This window comes from Eubalaena glacialis, chromosome 16 (genome assembly GCF_028564815.1).
Source record: "Eubalaena glacialis isolate mEubGla1 chromosome 16, mEubGla1.1.hap2.+ XY, whole genome shotgun sequence".
NCBI lineage: Eukaryota > Metazoa > Chordata > Mammalia > Artiodactyla > Balaenidae > Eubalaena > Eubalaena glacialis.
This window is the reverse complement of record NC_083731.1, coordinates 86,256,574-86,274,331: the sequence shown is the minus strand read 5'-3', so window position 1 is coordinate 86,274,331 and position 17,758 is coordinate 86,256,574. Positions and strand designations below refer to the sequence as shown.

Genomic DNA, 17,758 nt, shown 5'->3' with positions numbered 1-17,758 from the left:
ACTCTTGAAAGGTGTCAGACAATCTTTAGAGACTGAAGTGTTCTAATTATAAAATAAGCCATGCAAGTTTCTTAGAAATTTTGCTTTCATTAAAAATAGCCTATAGAGGTGAGTGGCTTCTATCCATGTTAGAAGCCAGCCTCACCTTTAGTCACAACGGCATACAGTGTACTAGTAATTACACCATCGGTTATGTTTACCTGAGCCACATTAGATCAGGACATATGCCTCTGTTAGCCTCATCTAGATTAGGAATTACAGACTCAGGATACCACTGAGGCTGGGTAGGTTCTAATGAGCCTTTGCCTGAAGGGAAAAAATTAACAAGCGTTCTCTACCTTAGCATGTTTTCTAATAGCTCTGTTTTCTTACATATCAATGCAAAATTTTACCCATTCCTGGTCTGATAACCTATAAGGATAGAACTAGATTTATTTTTCCTAACTGGTTATTTTTTCATTGTCATTTCCGAGTTGTGTTTGTCACATTTATTTAGTTTGTTTTGTGTGTGGATAGAAGAAATGTAGTAACTAAATTATATTAATTTAGAAGCAGCAGGCTTATGGGAGTATATAACAAAGTAAATAGGAATTTCTGATTGTAAGATTTAATATGAATTAGAATTATCAGCTGATTTGTACCACTTCACCAACAAAGAAAATCCCAGGTATTCTTAACCGTTCTTCCCTACCCTCCCCTATAAATTCCCCAAATCTCATTTTCTACTTCTAATTAGACTCTCGAAATACTCTTGATATAAATTTTGCAAGTGTTTTAGTACTGCGAACATTTGACGCACCTCGAAATGCTCCTAGTCATTGACTTGCTTTGAGAACCAGGCCCTGTCAGTGCTTACCATAGTATCAAATGCCTGTTAAGACCTTACATGTGTTTTTAAAGGATTTCATCCAATCCACCTTGGTGGCATCAAAGTCAAATGTAAGTTCAAAGCATGCAAAATCTAAAAGACCCAGCCAAACAGTATTTACAGATGTGTTCTTTACTGTAAGATTTAGGGGAATTTTATATGTTAAAAATAATCTAGTTTGGAATTATACTTCTGTGTAACATGTATGATGTTGGCAGGTTTGGGGGACACTAACGGCTTAAAGTATTCACATTTAAGAAGAAATACTAGTTCTTCTGTAAACCAGTATTTAGTAATCCGACTCATGGTTTTAATTCTTTGCCAAATTTTTGTGGTTTTTTTTTTAACCTCTATAATTAAGTAGATTAGATTGGGGCCTACTTCATTAAAAATGTATATTAGGAGAGCAAAATTAAACAAATGGTGGATGAATCTTGAAATTTTCGAATAGGTGGTATGAATAGTGATTGTTCATTCAGCGTGTGTTTGGCAAAAGCAATGTGTAATGACACTGTACTTGATGCTAAAAGGGGGAGAGAGATGAAAAAGACACAGTTTTTGCCTATAAGAAGGTGGCAGTTTATTAAGATAAATGTCCATGCCCGAATTACCACACTATATATTAAACCGTGTGAAATGCCGTGAACTGTATCTCATTACAGCTCCAGCTCTGAGATACAAGTTTATGACATTTGTCAAATCACTTAATTTCTTCTAACCTCAGTTTCCTCATTTGAAAAAGGAGGTGATTGAATTATATGATCTTTAAAGTCTTTTCCAGCTTAAAAAACAAACATGATTCTTTAAAGAAAAAACTCCACCCAAATAAATGGGGGGGAAATAGTGGTATTATTATACTGTACAGTCAGCTTCTGATTATACCAGTGAACATGCTTATTGATGCAAATAATGGAAAGCCTCACCCTAACTGATCTAGTTTCTTGGTGCTTGTGACCAATAAAAAGAATGGGAATGCAGCTTCACAGCCCTGTCCCAATGGTGGTAAGACAAACGGAAAGAAATCTGCCCGGAGGGGTAGGGTCACCCTTGACCTCTGGCAGCAGAGTGTGTCTGTAACCCAGTGGAAGAGTGAGTGACAATAGTTGGCAATGAATGAAGATCTCAAACTTGTTTTATATTTAGACTTCTGAAAGGGGTGAGATGTTGTGTTGGTTTTGTTGGTTTTCTCCCCCCAGAATTCACATTTTTCGTATCTTACTAAATAATAATAGTAAAATTAGAGTAATCAATAAAATTTGTAAAAATCTGTGTCCTTAACATTGCTGTTATTTTTTTACAGCTGATATGGGCTTTGCCCGATTATTTAATTCACCTTTGAAGCCTTTAGCAGATTTGGATCCAGTAGTCGTAACATTCTGGTACCGAGCCCCAGAATTACTTCTTGGAGCAAGACATTATACCAAAGCTATTGGTGAGTAGACCTAATTAAAATTCCATGACATTTAAAAAGTGGCTTTGTTGTTGTAAAGTACACATATTTCTGTATATTTTTAAATCAAGTAATATAGAAAATTATAAAAGTAAGAGCAAAAATTAACATAAAATTCTCCTCTCTAGAAATACCATCATTAGCATTAGGGGTGTACCATTCCAGACATCCCTTTCTGATAGATAAATAGATGCTAAAAAAGTTTTTAAATATATGGGACTATACTATGAATTCTAAGTAAAAAGTATTTTAATTTTACTTGAAAAGAGAAATAAATACAGTAAAATTTCTTAATCATTGAACGTCAGACAAATGTTTCTTTCACCAAAAGAAATACTAGCTTCTAAAAGATCCCCTTAAAATTAAGGAAAAAAGATTATGAAAATAAGTAGGCGTTTAGAACATCTTAATTCACTTTTCAATTTTTGATAGTATTGATTATCTCCCTATTTTGAAGAATTAGGAAATTAGTGCTCTTCTCCTTCTTCCCCCACCAACCTCTCAGTTTATAGTACCATTGTCATCATTATTATTATTACCACTTTGTTGATGTTCACAGCATTTATTTTCTGTTTGCAAACCATAATGCCCACTGTTGTTTATACTTAGGCTACATATTGTAATGGATTTGATGTTCAACTACCACAATCCTTTTATCACAACTTTTCCATTAATGACATCTTTATTCTGCTTCATTTTATTTGGTAGAATGTTATCATCATGTAGTTTTTTCTTATGTGTTTTGCCTTTCTTTTTTCCTTTTTTTGTGTGCCTTTATTGCTTACTTAACTTGTTCTATGTTCTCCAGGATGGTGTTAAACCCATTTTTATTTTTTTGGATAACTCCACCCACAAGTCTTCTATATTTCGCTCTATTCTGGATTGGTTTTCATGCCAGTTTTTCCTTTTTTTATTCCTCTGGGTGGGATCTATGTCTTTCTGGATTTCATTATTTCATCCCTTACTTTGCTACAGCATATTCTTAAGTAACCTATCTTAGAGGTAAATTTTCTAGTTCTTGTATTTCTGAAAAAAATGCCTTCATGATACTTTCCAGTTTGGTAGGGATTAAAATTATAGGTACAAAATGATTTTCCCTCAGAATTTGGTGATGCTCATCCGTTGTCTTCTAGCATCAGTGTTACTAATGGAAAGTCTCACATTGATCTTGTTCTCATTCAGTGGTGAATTACCTGGGGTTTTGTCCTTTCTGAAAACAAATAGGGTTTCTCACCCTTGTATTTCACAGTGGTGTGCTGGCCACTTGGTAGGCACATTCAGTTAGAAGTTTATGTCCCATGTCTGTGGGAAATCCTCTTGAGCTAGTCTTGATTGCCTCCTCTGTGTTTTTATTTCTCTTTCCTAAACTGAGTATAGGCAGATGTTGGATTTCTTGGATTGATCCTTTATACCACCTTTCTTCTCATGCTTTTCTGCCTTTGTCTTTTTTATTTCTAAGAACCCCTTCTTATTCTCTGATTATTAATTTTTTTTAACATATTGTATTGCTTTATGGAAAAAAAAAGCTTCTTAAATACCTGTGAGGACAGTGATAAAGATGCCTGTTGTTTGTAATTTGCTATATTTCTGGTATAATTATCTGTGTTTTCTTTGTAGTCACTTTTTTTACTGATATGTCTTGGTCTCTCGCTTTCATGTGGCTGGTGTTCTTTGAACTGTTCGTTGACCCTTGATGTCTCTTTGCATTTGAGAATCAGGTTACAGAAAGCTGCTTGGGAACTTAGTGTACATGGACCAGAGGGCGCATAGATTGGCAGGCTTTACTTCGGGGTGATCAGCGGAGAACCAGCATTAACTGGAGAATCCTAAATGCCAGTGTGCACAAGTCTTCGCACTGACGACGCTCAGATTCTTTAAGGGAAGAATCTCCAACTTCTGGCCCAAGCTTTGTGTACCTGGTAGCCCCAGGGCAGTAGGGGGTGGGGAGGGATCAAGTGTTCAAAATACAGACTTTGTAGCTGATTCTGCAAGCACGGAATCTCCCCAGAGCTGTGCCGGGCAAGTCTGCTTCCCACTCAGCAGTAATACTGCGGGCTGGGGCTTTCTCTGAACTGTTTCCAGAAATGTTTTTATTTGTATCTCTGCTAGATCAGGTCTGCATATGTCTAGTCTCTTTTCATCCATATCTTAGTCAAAATACTCCCTCTTCAGAGAGAACTTCCTTGGTCACACCATCAGCCTTACCCATCACACTTCCGTCTTCCTGTCTGAAATCCCCTAAATGGGTAAGCCTTGCCCAGCTGTTCACCACTGGAGGCCATTGCCTGCATGGTGAGAACTGAGTACTCTGCTGAGTGAGTGAATGGGTCTTGTCCCTGATGGTCTCCTCCGGTTCTCTCTATTACTGTGGATTGGACCTTTATTTCTTTGCTGTCATTTCAATATATACTCAAGAAGAGGAAAGGAAAAATACTTGTAATCATTCCCCCATATTAATCTTGAATCCAGCATGTCTTTTTTCACAAAATCTTTTATGTTCACTAATCTTTATACCTGCTTTGAGATCACATTTTATTGTATAGAAAAATAAAGGTAGATTAAGTTAGTCAGATATAAGACTTTTCTGTACTATACCGTTGCAACTTTTCTACAAATCTAAAATTATTCCAAAATAAAATATTTATTTTTTTAAAAGTCAATTAGGAGGAAAAATAAAAATTATTGAAGCTAGCCCTGTTTTTGAATGTATATTACTACCTAAGCACACATTTGGTTATCATTTTTACAGAGGTATTCTAAATGGTTAAGCATGTAAACTAATATGATACATAGGTATTTTTTCCACCTAGAAAATGAATATTTAAAAGCAGTGTTACTTTTGGTAAGACATATTAAGAGGCTATACAAATAAGGAAATAATTACCTAATCTCAGCTGCTGTTAACAGAAAACTCAACACTGAATTGATTTAAATTGAGTAAAAAATAAACTATAACATAGGTTTGTGACTCTGGCTCATCATTTATTACTTTTTTCTTTTTTCTTAAGAAATCTATATTTTATTGTGAGCATTGAGAGTTGTATAAGCTGTTATTCACCAGGACAGTCTGCAGTCTAGCAGTTTTAGGTCAGGGCTGTTTGTCACAAAGCTAGACTACCAGCTGTTAGATAGATTCCTTTGTTCAAATGGCTTTATAATTTAGCAAAGAGAAGGCCTTCCTCCTCCTCATCAACATCAAAATTTATTGGATAACTGTTAGACTTTTTAAAACTTAAGAGAAACCAAAATGAACGCAAATTATGTCGTTTACCCTTAAGGGATCTCCATCCAGTTGAGAAAATAGTATGACTGTGTGCATAAACTATGTTGTCATCTTTGAACAACAGAAGTAACCAAGACTAGCGCTCTGACTTGTAGCCTTAGCTCTGCCACTCGGGGAGGGGGACGGTGTTTAGGCAAGGCGTTTAGTCCTTTATGGCCTCATTTTTTGAAGATGAGAATTTAGCCTAAATCATCTCTGAGATCACCTTCAACTCTGACAGTTCTGTGACGTTGGCTAGAAACCACTGCCTTGTGAGGTGGCGAGAGCACAGAGGGAACTGACTTGAGGGCAGGTGGCCTGAGACCAAGGTCAGTGCCAGTCCCTCCGCATATGCCTGGCCCGGCCCGGAGCAGTCCTGGAAGAGGCTTTCTTCCATCAAAATGTTTGCTCAAAGAAGTGATAATGTAGATATCTTACAAATTGCTTTTTTGTTTGAGAGAGAGACAGAAATCATATATAAGCCATTTTTAATATAAATTAAAAAAAATAGAATCCAGGAGTAGAAAATGAAACTTCTTCCTTGCTTCCGGTCTCTCTCACACCGTTCCGTTCCTCCCGCTCCGCAGGTGGGTGGCCTCAGGGTGCAGCAAAGCACCAGCAGATCCCCACCACCACCCTGAAGGCACTTGCCTAACGTCTTGACTTCCCTGTCTGGTAGTCGTAGTAGGCTCAGCAGATAGAAGAACCTTTGTGGTTGAATTTACCTATTATTTGCTGGATATGTTCGTGCGTTCATTTTAGTGGTCTCATTTAGAAGGGTTAAATCTGCCAGTGGAGTTTGGTGGGTTATGTTAGACTGAAGGTGCTAAGAAGCAGCAAGAGAGCATAGGGGAAATCTGAGCACATCAGCCAGCATGTTCCCACCCTCCTTGCGATTAGATCTTAGTGCTGTGCTCATTCACTCCATTGTATGGAAGTGCAAGCTGAGTCATTAAACCCAAGAGAGAAGAGGATAGCTTAGCCAACACTGTACTCCTGGGGACAAAGTTTAATTCAGTTTTGAGTGTTGGGGGTTTTGTTTGATTGACCTTGTGGAGAAGGCCGAAAGAGGGGTATCAATCTTTAATTAATAGTCAACTAGGGCAGTCTTAAAAGTTTTATTAAAGTCTGAACTTCAGTAAAACCGGGAGGATGTGAATTTACTCTTTCATTGAGATAGGGGCTAACTGTTAGTACACTTGCTGATTAAAACAAATTTCACACATCTTCCCTCCCCCCGTTTGGTTCTGCGTAGCCCCCAGTTGCGGTCCACTCTGCCTGGTTAGCTCAGTAGCTGCACATGAACATCACATATTTTGAGAAGTAGATGGGATTTGTATGCTTTTAATTTGGAAAGTCTTTCTAGAAGGAGTTTGACAGGTAGGTGAGCAGGAAGGGACTTTTTCCCATGGCACAATCTGAAAAAATAGGCAAGATAGGAGAGACTTGTTTACAAAGATTTAGAAATTTATCTGAAGTAATAGCCTGATCAGCTAACTCAAATTCGTGATTAATGTCTGGATTTGAAGAAGGGAAGGATGGTGAAATTGATAGAAGGTGAAAGATAATAGAAAAGATAGGAAGAGAGAGGTTATTTAGGGTAAAGTTAAGCAAGGTTCAGTAAAGTAATTTTCCTACTTTCCTGACTTTTTTTTTAAAGCAACAGAGGATAGCTAAACTATTTACTTACCTCTCATCTTCCTTTACATGTTTTATTTTTTGTTCGAGTTTTCATAACCAGGCTGAGTTGTTACAGTGTCTCTCGGGTGCTATGAGTAGCGTTTTGCAGATGCAGACTGACCCCCCGGCCCTCTTGGTGACCCCACTCAGCTTGCCTGTCTTCCCTTGGATTGAGATGATCAAAGGTCAGCTTCCTATGGGATAACCATGTAAAAAGAATAATCACAAAATAATTAATTTTCCCGTTTACTCTCTGACGGTAAAACGAAAATAGCTTGGCTTTTATTTCTTGATGAGACTTTTCCGTGTGGTGGTGTTGGCCAGACTCGGTTCTCTGATGGGGGAGAAAACTGATGGGCAGACAGTGTCATTTTTAAAATCACTTGCTTGTAGTCTCGTTTGTCATCTTAAAGTAAACAGATGTTTAACTTGTTACTTTGAAATGTAAGTGTGATAATTGTACATTAAATTAAATATCTATATTCCAGTTGTAGATTTTAGGAATTTTCAGTTATTTATAAATTAACATTTTTTTCCCACTTTCTATTTAAGTGACCATTATTAACATACCTGAATAATCGGCCTGAATAAAATAGTGATTTTACTTTGTCCTTCTATAGTTATTTATGTTTACCACAGGTATTGGTTAGGTCAGTGAGAAACCACTTATTGAGTGCCTGCTGTGTGCACAGCATTGCGCTGAGTGTAGGGAAGTTACCATGGTCGGTTTAGGGATTTGTTGAGTAGAAATGGAGTGCTTTCAGCTTCAGATTCCAAGTTGGCATATATATCTTTCCACTGCTAATAGTTCTTTTAGTAAGAATTTAATATGAATGAAAGTTAGCCTGTATCTTAAAGTGAGTGAAGGAAATTTGTTGTATAAAGAGGAATCCATTTGCCTGGCTTTTAAATAATTCTTATGGATTTGTCACCTCTGTGCCTATTTAAAGGTAGTATTTTGCCCCATATTTTCTTGTCTTTATTAAATACAAAGTCTGACTCTGCTATAGCATGGAGAAACACTTGAACAAAAAGCTCTTCCAGTATAAATGCTGTTTCATTAGAATATTTGAGGCTAGGCATTGTCTTTTTCTTGTTGGAACAGTACCTTGCTAACTAGTGCTAATAACATGGCAGGATAATTGTTAAGCTTCACAAATTAATAAGTACATAAACTAGATAGCAATAAAAAATATTTTTTACCTCAAAAAATGGTGCTGATTGTTTTTGGCAAGTATGCACAATTTCACAGGCTGTTTGGGTTTTCTGTTTGTTTATTTTTTTGTTTCGCTTTATTTGTTTATGGGTCCCATGCTCCAGCTGCAGCTTTGTATGTATTTCACAGATAAGGTAATGTTTGAAGCACTTAAACTCACCAAAATTTTTAGGTAATAAATTTGATTAACCTTGGACTGAAACCGCTGGGTGGGATGGAGGTTTAACAGGGAATGAAACACTGGGGTGGGTGGGGTGGGAATATATATGTACAGACAATAGTCCTTGATATTTGTGATTGCTTAGGAATTAATAATGCTTATTAGGGGAGAAAAAGAGCTAAAAAACACTCCCTGCCAACATAAAAATGCATTTTCTTTTGGAAAGAACCACTTTATTTTCCTCCTTTCTTTTTCTTTTTTCCTTTCCTTTTTTTTCTTTTCTTTTCCTTTTTTTTTTTCTTTCTTTTTGTTTTAAAGATATTTGGGCTATAGGGTGTATATTTGCAGAACTACTAACGTCAGAACCAATATTTCACTGTCGACAAGAGGACATCAAAACTAGTAATCCTTATCACCATGACCAGCTGGACAGAATATTCAATGTAATGGGATTTCCTGCAGGTACACATGTTTTTGTTTTTGTTTTTAAATCACTGTTGTTTGAACTTAGATATCTTCATTGGAAAGGTGTATATTTTTAGCTGATGAAAGCTACTCTTACTCAATTCTCTGTGTTGATGACTTGCATTAATCAAAGACCCATAGAAATAGCAAAATTTGTAGAGTTCACATATTAGCATAAAAATATTTAGGGGTTTCTTGAATTTGCAGGGTGTATTTTTGTTTCATTTTGATTTTTGGTTTTGTTTTGTTTCATATTTAAAATGATTGCAATATCTGTATTTAGAAGGTGCCTTTAGTTCTCACCATTGGAGATGAAATAAAATTCAGTAGTATGTATTTTTGTCTGGCAGTATATATAATAATGTCATTACTTGGTATTTGATTACAAATTTTGAACAGTATTTCTGTTTAGGGCACTGTGCAGTACATTGTATTGAATAATAGCGTTTTTTGCTGTATAACTCTTGTCAGTAAGAACATTGTTTGAAGTTAGAACAGTCAGGATGTGCGTGAAGGGCTCACATTGCACAGCGACCGTGCCTGCACTGATTGCAGCAGGGAGGGAGTTGTTGGGTGTCCCGTCACAGGCTTTAGATCTCTAGCTGCATCCCGGTCCCTTGTGCCACAGGACAGCCGCTCATCACTCACCAGAAACTCTGCCCAGAGGTCCAGAATAAAGAAAATTTGTTTAAAACCCCTACATAGTTCTGGCTAGTCAAGTACTTATTAGAAGTTGTTTCTTATTATGAATTTTTCTTGGGTCAGTAACTCAAAACTAATACAGAAATATCTGGGAGTTATAATTCCACATCCCTTGTAAGTGTTAATTATCAGTAAATGCAGAATAACTACCTTTCTCCAAAATTGACTGACATTTCTACAAAGATTGCTTTGTTGTGATGGGAATTTCATTTATTCACTAAATATTTATTTATTGAGCACCTGCCATGTTTCAGGCACTGTGTTAAATATGAAATATTGTCCATATAACAGACATGACTCTTGCCCTCTTGGAGTTGACATTGAACTGCTCTAAGGAGAATGTTGAGAGAATGGGAGTAGTTTGAGTAAGTGGAGAGGAATGGCCTTTTCTTCCCACCTCTGAATGTACCCATCATTTCAGAGGCCCCAGGGGAAAGAGCATGGCTTACAGGGGTGGAGTTGGGGGCAGCCTCCATTGGTGATGGTTCTAAAATGGTTCTTAGTATGTGGTTCCACAGTTAGGGTAGGCTTAGCTTATAAGGAACCTAAAAGGCAGGCAGCAGAATTTAGACTTACGCTAAAGAATGAGACTCTATGATAAGTTCTTGAGAACTAGTGACATGGTTTATGTTCAGTTTTAGACAGATGAGTATGGCAGGGGTATGTAAAAATCAATTTAAAAGAGGTAGCTCAAGTCAGGAAACCAGCTACTTACCTGTAGCAGTACTCCAGGTATAAAGTGATGTGAATGGAGAAGAAAGAATAAAGGTATAATTTTTGACAGGAAGCATGTAATTGAGGAAAGAATAAAAGATTATCTCAGGATTTCTAGCTTGAGAAATTGACAAAAATAGAGAAATTGAACAAGGAAGTAGTTAAGGAGAAAATTCCATTTAGGAATTTGAAGTATGTGTTTAGTTTACAATATGTGATATCTGTGGAGGTTAGGTAGCAAATATTTTTATAAGTCAGTTGAAAGAAAAACAAACCTCTGAAGGTCATTTAAAAGCTGAAGTGCTGTGAAGCTACCTGGTAGAGTGTGGGCACCTGTGGGCTCGCAGTGAAGTGCCCTGAGGGTGACAGCAAGCTTCTAAAAAAGCGTGCGGTGTCTGAGTAGCTCTAATGCCAGCAAGACTGATTGAGGCATTTCCCACCTAATGTATCCAGTAGCTGGAAACTAGCCAAGGCACCAGCTGACTTGTTAATATGCTAGTTACATCCTATGCTGTTCCATTTCAAAGAGCTGCTACTGCTTACCTTGATGACCACATAAACCGGTGTATTTAATGAGGGGAAAGTGAGGAGGGCCATAGGAAAAGAAGTACAGCTTAAAGCTTCTGAGGGGGAAGATAGTACATTTATTGTTGAGGAGATTGGGTGCTGATTTAACCAAGGAATTTGGTGGGACAAAAGTGGTTTTACAAATAGAAATAGGACTATTAAATAACAGAAATATTTATTTATAACTTGTTCCTCTGTTGTTACAGAAATTGAGGTAACTTACAGTAAAACATACAGAAAATAGGCATTCAAAAAATAAAGTTAAAAAGAGATAGATTGAACTCAGTACAAGGTATGGGGAATTGCATTTACATGTTTAAGATGTTTACTATAGCTGACCATTTATTTGAAGTCTGTGCTTTCATGGAAGTTAAAAGTATAGGACAGGTAATGAAAAGTGAAGTAACCTTTATTAAAATTCTTGAGAATAGGAACCTAGACAATATAAAATTGTATCAATGTATTTCACAGATAAAGATTGGGAAGATATAAAAAAGATGCCTGAACATTCAACATTAATGAAAGATTTCAGAAGAAATACGTAAGTTGGAAAGAAAATAGACCTTTCATTGATTTTTGCTTTTCTAGAATTCTCCGTATAAGATTGAATACTCAGCATGGTAGAATACTCAACACAAGATTATTCTATTAAATAATTTTACTTATTTACTCTAATAAATATTTTTGCATTATGATAGTCTTCATTTCTTAAGATGTTTGAATGGTGATAGAAAGAAGGTGAATATCTCATATTAGCAGCTGATTTGGATATGAGAAAAAAAGTCAGTTCATTTCTTTCCATATTTATTACTTTCTGGAAGCTGTGCATCCGTGGAAAGTATCGTAGCTGAAGCAGTAAGAGACTGAAATAAACAAACCTTGCTGATAGCCACCTGCCTATCCACCCAGGTTGTGTTGTAAATTTAAGTAAGTTTTAATGGAGAAGAAGGAATATTTCATTTATTCTCAATGTAAGATCAAGGGGATTGAGAGAGGGAGTTTATAGACCTGTGACAAATTTTTTAAAATTTGTATTTATTTTAAACTTACTAGTAAGGCTGAGTTAAACTCTTGACCTATATGTTATTTAAGATAATTGTTGAGATAGCATTCATGTGAACAAAGCCAAACAGTGTGTATATTATTCATGAAATTATCTTGCATTTAATCCATAGTATCCATTCAGAAGTGACTAGTGTGAATATTGAATGAAATATAAAATTGACTGAATACCATTTTCAATATATGTTCTGTGTTGGTTATCATTAAAATAATTCTGTTTGGAAAAACTTCAGCCAATGTAAAGTTAACCTCATATCTAATATAGCTATTTCATAGTATTTCTCTTTTAGGTATACCAACTGCAGCCTTATCAAGTATATGGAAAAACATAAAGTTAAACCAGATAGTAAAGCATTCCACTTGGTAAGCATTAGAGAAAAGTACTAAACAGTACTAATGCATTTTTTCCCCCTGTTAATAAGCCCAACCTGAGGCTTTTTTGAGTCAATTTCTGTGGTTACACAGCACTCTTAGAGTTCTTTAATAGTAATACTAATGCAGAGATCTCACTGGTGCATATAGTAAAGATATCAAATACTTGTTTTTCTAAACCCATTAATTAGAAAAATTAATTAGAATTTCTAATTAATTAGAAAATTAATACTAATTTTTCTAAACATTAATTCACAGACTTAATGTTTGGTTACATTAGATTTTCTAAAGAGAGTCAGTGTACCAAGTCTGTCAAGTCATTTTTAAAATTCCATTTATTGGTTTTCATCAGTTATTTTAAAATTTCAAAGAAGAATCAAGATGAAAACAATCCCACTGTTCAGAAATAAGTTTTACAGATTACCTCTTTATAAGTTTACCTCTTATAGACTTGGCTATTAAAGGTCCTTCAGGGACCTTTATGTGCTTTTTCTGGAAGAATATGAGAAATGTAGTATATAGATAGTATATAATGGAAAAATGATTTGACCTAGAATCTAAATGAATCTGCACTATCAAGGTAATTTGTGTCATTATATTCAACTATTGTCAATTTAAACTTGTTTACAGTAAACTTTCCGTTTTTACATCATAACAATTTTAAATGTTTTTCAGTTTTATGGTTTTCAAAAAAAGTAATATAAAGGGGGAATTTGGGGAAGCGGGTTATATTTTGCTTGGCTTTAAATTCTTTTAATCCTTTATTCCCAGTATTTTTAAATGAGTTCATTAAATGGGAATTTTTTTACTTTGAAAGGATTAAACTTTCCTTTATTACAGTACCAGGCCCCTTGGCAAATATTTCCTGTATTTCTGCTTTTTCTTCTCCTTCTCCTCTTCTGCTTCTGCATCTTCTTCAGTAATTTTTTATCATGTTGTGTATCATACATTTCATGTCTAATGAGCAATTTAAAAAGCAGTGCTTAACTGACCATATTACCACACAGTGTATTATTATCCAAATCATGGCTTCTTATAATGTACTTAAAATAGTACCCAAATTGGAAGGTAAGTTAGATCCTTCAAAGTTATGGCCTTATTTATTCTAACAAAATAGTGATAATAGTGGTAGAACAAAAGTCACAATTTAGGGGAATTATCTTATGTCCCCCCCAATTCACTGCTACTCAGTCTAGTCTGAGGAGACTCTCGCTACCACCGCCACTAAAACTGTAGAGAGATAGGCTTCCTTTACAGCTTACTTGCTTGTTTTTACTAGGGTGACCTATCTTGGGTGGTTCCATCTGAAAGCTCTAACACAATTCCATTAAAACTGTTGAGTATTTTAAGTTGCAAATGCATGCTTTTCCTTTCAATCTCAAAATAAATTGTGCTTCCACTGAAATATCAGCTCATTAAAATTAAAGTCTCAGCATCCCAGCATTTCATCTGCATTTAAAAATATTTTCTGTCCGTTTGTTCTCTGATTGTGTCATCTCCCACTGTCTCCACATGTCTGCTAGTTGCTTGGTTTTCGGAGTGTGGTCATAGGTTAGCAGTACCAGAGACATCTGGGAGTTGTTAGGAAGTGCTCCAGGGATGACTCTGGTATACTCTAAAGCCTGGAAAACACTGCATTAGATCGGAGATCATAAGCTAAGAGACTACTGTTTAGATCATCTCTTAAATCACATATTAACATCAAATACTTCAGTTCATAGAGCCTTCAGTAAATTATATTTCAGCCGAAAGATACTGAGTTTTCACATTAGTGTGACATTGCTTTATGTAATAATAGTAATAATAATGGCTAACACTTATATAGTGCTTTCTTTGTGCCCGGCACTGTTATAATTGCTTTCCACATATTAACTCATTTAATTCTGAAAATAAACTTATGATAAAAGGTACTCTTTTTAATCTCCACTTGAGAAATGGGGTTACAAAGTGGTTAAGTAACTTGTTCAGAATCTCTCAACTAATAAATTCATAGCCACACCTCTGCACTTTACGAGCTCTGTGCCAGCCACCACATTTATTCAGACCAGCGCAGCGCTGTCAGGAGGACTCGGACGGCCGCGCTGTCTGGTAGGGCAGCTCCAGCCACGTGGGCTTGCTGGCATGACTGAGAAACTGATTTCTTCATTGGTTATTAATTAATTAATTTTTAATTTGGTTTAATTTGCTTATAATTCATTTAGATTTAAATCTAAATAGCCACGTGTGGCTGGTGTATTATTTGTGTTATAATAAGTTTTCCCCTTAACAGAAAATACAAGAATTTTAGGTCCGTTTTAAATTGGATATAGCAATTTAGGGAAAAGGTCATTGGTTTAGAGTAGGAAGACATAAGTTGAGTTACTTCTTGTAGGATAACGAAGTGAGATAATGAGTCTTAGAATGACTAAAATGTGAATTATTACATTAAATGGAACAATTGGGAGTTTTTTTTTGTTAGTGTGGGGGAATAAATACCCTCCAAATTCTGGTGTTATTCATCCAAAAACATATGCCTCCCAAAAATGTGCCAAAGGGTATAAAACTAAGCGAAGTAATGCAGTGATGTGTTTATGATTTGTGGTTTCAGCTTCAGAAGTTGCTTACCATGGACCCAATAAAGCGAATTACCTCAGAGCAGGCTATGCAGGACCCCTATTTCCTAGAAGACCCACTTCCTACATCAGAGTAAGTGATCAGTTTATTAACTCACTAGCACGATAGACTTTTTTGGTGCATGCTTCCTTTTAGTTGTCAGCTCCAAGTTGCCATTGCTCTTACATGGGGACCCAAGGAAATCCTTATGAGAAGTGAAAAATGAGCTCTGATGACTGAAGTGTCGTCAGGGGTTTTACAGCTGTCACTCCCTCAGACTCCCTGGGCTGGCTCACTGCTTGCAATTACAGTATTGTGTTCCAGTTGCAAACTCCAGTCCCAAATACATTTGTGTTTCCATACTCTCATTTTAAATGCAGTTTGGAGAGTAAAATAATGACATTCCAGCTGGAATCTATCTTTTGGTTGTGGTGATAAAAAAGGAGCCTGGGATCAAAGAAGAAAGCTGAGTCCTATCAGATGATTATTGATTATTTTTATACAATGAAAAGCCCTCCCCTGGCCTGCTGTGACATCACTGCTTAGAAGAAGAGATTCATTGTGTCACAGCGGCATGAAAGGTGCTCATATCACAAATAAGCAGGCAGAGAGTCCATCTTAAAAGATGAAAACAAAAACCACTTAAATGAAGCATTTGAAATATTGATTAGTATACCCGAAATCACTTTTCTTTTTTCTTATGATCAGCGTTTTTGCCGGTTGTCAAATCCCTTACCCCAAGCGAGAATTTTTAACAGAAGAGGAACCTGATGACAAAGGAGACAAAGTAAGTATTAAAGTGGGCTTGGCCACTTCTTGTTTAATTCGGTGCTGCTCTGCCATTTCCTGGCCCGGACATGTTTTGTTCCCCTCCTGAGCTGGACTGTATTTTTGTGTTTAACCACTTGAGAAGAACCAGCAGCAGCAGCAGGGCAACAACCACACGAATGGGACCGGCCACCCCGGGAACCAGGACGGCAGCCACACCCAGGGACCCCCGCTGAAGAAAGTGAGAGTCGTCCCTCCTACCACTACCTCAGGTGGACTGATCATGACCTCAGACTATCAGGTACTTCCCGTCGGTTTCGCATTGACCTGCCATGTCGGTATTGCATGTGGGCTTGTGACCACTGGAAAATGCGACGTAGTTAAGAAAGTACCGACCTTTATATGCCGGGGAAACACGTTGACGTGAAGCGTTATTGGCATGGAAAGTACTTGGTGGTACAGTAGAGGGGACTTAGCCAGACTTGACATGATCAGACTTAAATTATGCCATTCGTTAACTCTGTGACCTTGGACAAGGCTTTAGTTTCTCATCTGTAACATGAGACGGGCGAAGCCTAACCTGCCGTTGCCGTGGGAACAGCTGTGGTGAACTTCAGCACCCAGCGTACAGTGGGCGCTCAGGAAGTGATGTCTGTCGTTTCTGAAACCACAGTGATTAAGGACTCGGGCTTCCAAATCCCAGCCCCACCACTGACTTGTGGGCAGCCTTGAGTAGGTGATTCAGATGTTCTCAGTTTCCTCATTTGTCGGATGGATATAGATAATGGTCAGCGTGAGGCTGTGGTCAGGATTACGTGAGCGGACGTGAGCTAAGGACAGCGGCCGGCCCGACTGACAGGCATGTAATAGATGACAGCACTCACCTTGTTCATTCTTATTATCGTCGTCGTCGTTAGAATTCTTAGTCGCGTTCGCAGGGCGCAGGACACACTTCCTGAGTGCTGGTGGGGGTGCTGGGGGTGACTGTGGTCACGGGAAGAGCTTGCCGAGTACTTACCATGTGCCAGCTCTTCTACTAAGTATGAAGCAGACGTCCTCCCCTCCAGGCGTTACAACTCTGTGAGGTCAGCGTTATCGTCGTTTCAGAAAACTGAGGCTCTACTCTAGAGGTTAAACCCCTTTCCCGTGTTCACCCCGCGTTCACCCCGCGAGCTGGAGGTAGACCCAGCACGCAGACTCAGATCTGCTGGGGTGGCTCCGATGCCTCTTGTGGATCCTCTCAAGTGACACGGTCACAGGCCCTTTGCAGACAGGCCCATTTGGAACATTGTGTAGCACCTCCCTGCTGGTTCTAATCCTCTTCTCAACTGATCTGGATTTCAGTGTGGAAGCATACTGAAAACGTGACCAATTAGACTTATTTCCCTACTAAAAGAGAGAAAGAGGTCTTAGTGAACTAGTACGGCTCCCAGAGCCTGCGACTACACCTCAAGAACTAGATATGAACTCTTTGCTATGGTTAACGGGAGGTCCAGCCCACCAAACCCTGGGAATCATTGTCTGCCTGAGTAGTAATTGTCCTCCAGTAAGCTCACAGACACGCGTCTTGCGGGTTGACGTTTGCTCCAGTACCTTTTCCTCCCCGCCTGGAGGCAAAGAACGCACCTCTCGGCACAAGGATTGTTTGCACACTCAGGTGGTGTGTCCTGAGCATGAAAATGAAGCAGCGTGGGGCATGTTGCTGTGCTTCTGTTTGTTGAAGTTATTATTGTGGTGGTTTTTGTGGGTGGTTTCAAAAATAGCATTTCTGACTACAATTTCACATGTCCACTCTTTTTAAAATGTTATTTTTGCTAGGGTTGGCAGAATTTCAAATTACATGATTTATTAAACATGCTTTGAAAGAAGAAGGTATTACA

At 37.5% G+C, this 17,758-nt stretch overlaps 1 protein-coding gene across 6 annotated transcripts in view; it reads left to right on the top strand.

Moving 5' to 3' along the window:
• The window catches only part of CDK8 (cyclin dependent kinase 8), a 96,806-nt gene that overhangs the window by 77,456 nt on the left and 1,592 nt on the right, over nucleotides 1-17,758 (top strand). For 3 of the 6 annotated variants that reach the window (XM_061170542.1, XM_061170547.1, XM_061170546.1), the window contains 7 exons: nucleotides 2,169-2,300; nucleotides 8,955-9,098; nucleotides 11,556-11,625; nucleotides 12,437-12,509; nucleotides 15,106-15,203; nucleotides 15,819-15,897; nucleotides 16,021-16,179. In XM_061170542.1, the coding sequence (XP_061026525.1) occupies nucleotides 2,169-2,300; nucleotides 8,955-9,098; nucleotides 11,556-11,625; nucleotides 12,437-12,509; nucleotides 15,106-15,203; nucleotides 15,819-15,897; nucleotides 16,021-16,179 (755 nt within the window). The remainder of the gene's footprint in view (nucleotides 1-2,168; nucleotides 2,301-8,954; nucleotides 9,099-11,555; nucleotides 11,626-12,436; nucleotides 12,510-15,105; nucleotides 15,204-15,818; nucleotides 15,898-16,020; nucleotides 16,180-17,758) is intronic. The other 3 variants (XM_061170544.1, XM_061170543.1, XM_061170545.1) reach the window with 3 other exon arrangements.